This window comes from Acanthisitta chloris, unplaced genomic scaffold (genome assembly GCF_000695815.1).
Source record: "Acanthisitta chloris isolate BGI_N310 unplaced genomic scaffold, ASM69581v1 scaffold19543, whole genome shotgun sequence".
In the NCBI taxonomy this organism is placed as follows: domain Eukaryota; kingdom Metazoa; phylum Chordata; class Aves; order Passeriformes; family Acanthisittidae; genus Acanthisitta; species Acanthisitta chloris.
The window spans coordinates 93,325-98,518 of NW_008664518.1; the positions used below are offsets into that span (position 1 = coordinate 93,325).

The 5,194-nt window shown below is 39.4% G+C and overlaps 1 protein-coding gene across 1 annotated transcript in view; it reads right to left on the reverse strand.

Moving 5' to 3' along the window:
• The window catches only part of ARRDC4 (arrestin domain containing 4), a gene marked incomplete at its 5' end in the record, with an annotated part of 5,413 nt that extends 1,025 nt beyond the window's left edge, over window positions 1–4,388 (reverse strand). Inside the window, 5 exons of the mRNA XM_009071390.1 lie at window positions 304–466; window positions 1,035–1,291; window positions 2,003–2,105; window positions 3,897–4,044; window positions 4,322–4,388. Of these exons, the coding sequence (XP_009069638.1) occupies window positions 304–466; window positions 1,035–1,291; window positions 2,003–2,105; window positions 3,897–4,044; window positions 4,322–4,388 (738 nt within the window). The remainder of the gene's footprint in view (window positions 1–303; window positions 467–1,034; window positions 1,292–2,002; window positions 2,106–3,896; window positions 4,045–4,321) is intronic.
• Window positions 4,389–5,194: the final 806 nt, after the last annotated feature.

Genomic DNA, 5,194 nt, shown 5'->3' on the forward strand with positions numbered 1-5,194 from the left:
ACTCCAGCAACAAACCTGTATTGTATCAAGACATTCAGTAATGATTAACTTTTAGTTCCCAAGCAGAATTCCTACTATCACAACTTGGTGATTTCAGTTAGACAGGGATAAAGAGAGAGTTAAGGAAGGCTGGAGTCAGGGTACCCTCACCACTCCTTTTGCATTTTAAGCTTTATGTGCCTCACTTTTCATGAGTCATCCTTATGGCCTACATCCCTAGCAGTGCCCTCAAACTGGCACTCACTCCCCCCATCTGCTGCAGACACTGCTGTGCTGGATTATAAAGAGTTCAATATGTATTACCTTCAGGGTGTTCAGGCATGGTCAATGCCAGCCAACTCATATCCATACTAAACTGGCTGGTAATGCTGGAGTTTCTGCTTGAAAATCCAATACATGGAATAGTGCCAATCACCAGAGGCATTTCAATCATCAATTTCTTAGCACCAGGAATATGGATATACACCTATGTGACAGCCCCCAAATAAAAGAAAAACACATCATGAGACCCCATTGATTGCTGTTCTTAAGCTGCCCTACTCCCTATACTGCAGAGAATAAAAAGATTAACTTCTCTTTAAATAATAAACAACATGACAAACATAATTATGCACTTGACTTTCAGTTCTATTTTCCCATTTCTGAAAAGAATCACTAGAGGAACCCATTCAGCTTGAACTACTTGCCCTTAATAACCTTTCTAGGCCTAAAATAAAGCTGCTTCTTACACAGGAATATTTTTCCATTTCCCCCATTATTCCCATCTTTCCATATCAGAATCTCTTCATGATTTTCAGTCTCTCATCTCTATGGTTTATTATATTTATTTATCATAGAGTTACAGAATAGTTTGGGTTGGAAGGAACCTTAAATATCACCTAGCTCCACCCCCCCTGCCATGGGCAGGGACACCTTTCCTAGATTTATATTTACTATTGCTCCCAAATTCAAAATGTAATAGCTACTCAGTAAATTCTTTTCCCACCAACTCAATGAAGTATCCAAAGTTTGTCCATTGAAAACCCAATACTCACAGCTAATGAATACTCTACTCTAATAATGCAGCAGTCAAGTATAGAGGGGGATACAGGTGGGATTTTCAGAGTTTTCCCATTCCAGGTATCTGTACTCCCAGAGGCAATGTGGTTTCCTCGGACATTGGCAACCATCTGACGGAAGGTTTTTGTCTTCCCACTGGCCAGGTAGGTTTGTGTTTGGAAAATGGCAGCTTTGGGAACAATCAAACGAGAGGAGCAGTTCTCAATTTCTGCATAGATTGGTATGGCTTCCCCTTAAAGAGAGAAAAAGTCCAATGAATAATTTGTATTTACCAACTTTCCTCTGGGAGTATCAAAGCGTGTTCCAGCACGTACATCATCTGCAGTGTTGTGAGAACAATACTTGTTAAGTTTCCTCAAGCTAGTTTATTTTTCTCAGAGTGGTATCCAGGCAGAATTATTGCCACCTACTATGTTCTACATATAAACAATGATTCATTTTGAAACATTAAGCATAATATGAACAAGCTATAAAAGCTTTATTTGCAAATTAGGCCCCAATCTACTTTTTATATACCATATAAATGAATTTCAGGATGGTTTGTTTTATTTCTTCAATGTACCTAATGTTATCAAGGTGACAAAGAAGCTGCTAAATCTCATTCTTACAGAAGTGTAAACCTACAGGAAGAGGATATAAAAACGTGATCAGATGCCCAATGAAATATTTTAGCCCAAATAAAAGCCATTTTGTTGTTCTTTACACTCATATTTACATGGCTTTTTCATGAGATTACTAACAGAGCTTTCTTTTAATTTATATTCCCAAGAGAGGAAGTGATGGGAAAGGCAAGGTGATTTTTGTTCAACCAAGTTCATATAGATCTTAATTTATTCTTACTAAACAGAACTAATATTTCAACTATAAAGTGTTGGTTTCACAGAGAAGGAAAAAAATCCTATTAGATGTTTAATATTTACATTTTGAAGATAACTACTCTTACCATTACAGTATCCCTTCCTCTCAATTTTGGCACTGAGAGACACAGGTCCAGAGGTGAAAAACCAACAGCCAACCATCTTCTCCTGACTTCTTAGAACAGGCGTCTATAGAATATAGAGTATTTTTCATTTTCTGGGATAAAGCTCTCGATCACTTGCAATTTAATGTCATGCATATCAGTCATTGCAATCCAGCCCTAAAATCCACTTAATAATCCACTGAACTACTCTGTGCAACTGGAGTTTTGCCACCATGTGAAATGGAACCAAGGTTTGGCAATCTGAAGATGATTGCTTCAAAATCCCAGTGTGCATTTAGACTGTATCAACTCAGTAACACAGAGACCAACGTGTCTTTAAATGTGATCTGCCTTCAAAAAGAACTTTTTTAAGGACTCATGGAGTACTGCGGTTTTTATCCCCATGTTCCTCAGTGCAGGATGGATTTCATCTGCAAACAGCTAATAGTTAAGCAGGTAAACTTTTTTGGCCTTTGTATCTTTAAGAAAGGATAAATGGCTACACACTGAGCTAAGGTGATGAATCTTCATTGCTTGCAAGCCACACAACCCTCAAAAATTTAGGCTCATAACAAAAACCATCTTAATTACTTAAGGGCTGTCCCATTAGATGACATTTACACTGTCTATGTAAAGTTTTCATTAGAATTTACAAGCACACGTGTCAAGGGGCCAAGCCTGAATCCAAGCTACTTAAAATTACTGACTGGGCAGTAGTGCACAGTCAATATAATGATGAAAATTGGGCTTAAATTTTTTCATTAGAATGAAAAAGTATTTTATTTTGCACTTTTGGTGGTAGCCTTGGAATTCACTGAGTGGCATTACCTACTTTACATTCCCCACAACCCTCTCCTGTGCAATAGCCTATGGTCTGCTCTATTCCTGAAGGTGCAGGATATGCTGCCTTCAAACTCCTGACATTGTTGAATATACAGACTGTTTCTGCTTACAAATGTCGCTGGCAAAATTAACTTCTCTCTAGAAAAGATTAAAATGTAAGCACATAATGAGGGGGGGAAAAAAAACAACCCCTGCTCAAAACATCTCTTAGCTACATTCACGTCACAGTGAGATGTTAAAATTAGCCAAGCATTTAAAATAAAATAGAAATTACTCATTCATATTTAAATGAATAACCATTTAGATCTAGTTGCCATCATGAAAGTGCAAGGTATAATTTTATATTATTTTCATAATATGGGTTGAGATAAAAGAATTCAGCTCATTAGCTTCCATCTTGCCTATTTTCTCATTACTTAATGCCTGATCTTTCTTATTACTCTACCGTATTTCCAGTGATTATTAAAAACTCAATGCTTTAATGTGGCAAAATCTGTCATAAGAAAATAACTGAAAGGCTCTCTGGAGCAGCTGCATGCACACACTTCATGTTAGAAAACGACATGCAAAATGGAGGGATATGTAACATAATGGCCTGAGCATAAATGACAGGCTGGGCATGATTAATACTCTTCTCTAATTACTGTTCCTCAACCTACTATTATTGGAGAGTTTAGGACACTGCAGCCCTGTGAATGTAGTTGCTCTGGTAAGAGTAGCTACTCTACACTCGTGCATTATTATTATTAAGCCTTATTTATGCATCTGAAGCCTGCCTAACTTTTTGGCAGGAGCATCTCTGCCAGCAGGGATGTAATCAATGGTATTAAAAAAGCCACTCTGTTTGCTATTCACACAACCTAAGATCATCTATTTATAGAGAAAAGCTTAGGGAGCTTATATGCTTTCAGAAGTCAGAAAATGACACTCCAGAATAACATGGAAATGGTTATGGCTGGATGTGAATGCTGCTTGGAAAGGGTTGTTTTGCAGCTGGCTTTGAAGGGGGAGGAGGAGTGGAAGACCCTCTTACCAAGAGAGCTGGTGAGCTGACGTCAATGTGGCTGATGACCTGGAGCTCTGTCTGCACACTCTGATCAGGTGCTGCAGGTCTCTCCAGAACTGCTTTCACGTAGTACTGGATACTGCCATACTTCCCAGTAAAAGAGGTCACCAGAGGTCTGAAACAAGGAGTCATATAAGCATTACCCTTAATTAATATTCAGTTCTAAAACGTGAACACTTCCTGCCCACATAAACATTGACCAATTTACAGCTTATACTTTCAGGGCCTTGGGGAAACTAAAGCACACAAGGCATGTGTGTGTTTGGGGCTCGATTAAGACAAACATATAAGGCTGATACTAAAAAAAAAACACAAGTCAAATTACATTAAGTCAATGTTCCACAACCAGCAGTGTCCAGCACAATCCCTTCAGGTTGGATTATTTAACTTACTCTTGAGGGAGCTGAAAGCTGAACGGAAATTCGTGTCTTCCATCTAGGAGAATTAAATTTTCCTCACCTGTAGGATGAAGATGAATAATGTGTTTTAGTCGGTTGTTCCACGAATAGAACAAAGCAGAGGCTTCTACAAATTATTTATGTATAAAAACACCCAGATGTAAGGAACTAGGAGAAGTTTTTATTGATCCCAGTGGGTCCTGGACTGCAGCCCATACTTTATTTATACTGTGATGTGATTTCAATGAAGAAAAAAAATCAAGGAAACACAGAGACCTTGAGATTCAGTTCAGGCCTGTGGCCAATTTCTAATCCAAAATGGCTTCTGCACAGCATAAAGTAAGTTTCTTTTCCTTTTCCAGCAGGACAGCAATTAATCTACTTTTCCAATTAACACTGAAACTAACTTTTGTGCTAAAAACCTGCAATGTAAGGTCAGTGTGAGGAAAACTATTAATATATGTGCTCCTAATATATTCATAGAGGGCCTACTGTTACACAATTCCAAAGGCCTAAATTCACCTTCCCTACAGATCAGCCTGAGCTGCATTTCACCCTCAGAGCACAAAACATCATGTTCTGACTTTAATTTTTCAACACTGCAGTGTCCGAGGGACAGAGCTCTGCACCACTGAGCTCCCTCAGGCAGCAGCCTCACTGCTTCCAGGACCTTCCACGGGAGCTTCCCAGCTGTGCTTACAGAGGCACAGCCCACACGGAGGGGCCTGACGGGACTCGCAGCGGGGATTAACCTCTGCAGGAGACCGAACTGCAGACTCTGCTGCTCACTGCCCGCGTTTGCAGCCGAACGCACAAGGAGCACAGCACGGAACACACAAGGAATACAGCGAGGAGCGCAGCAGGGAA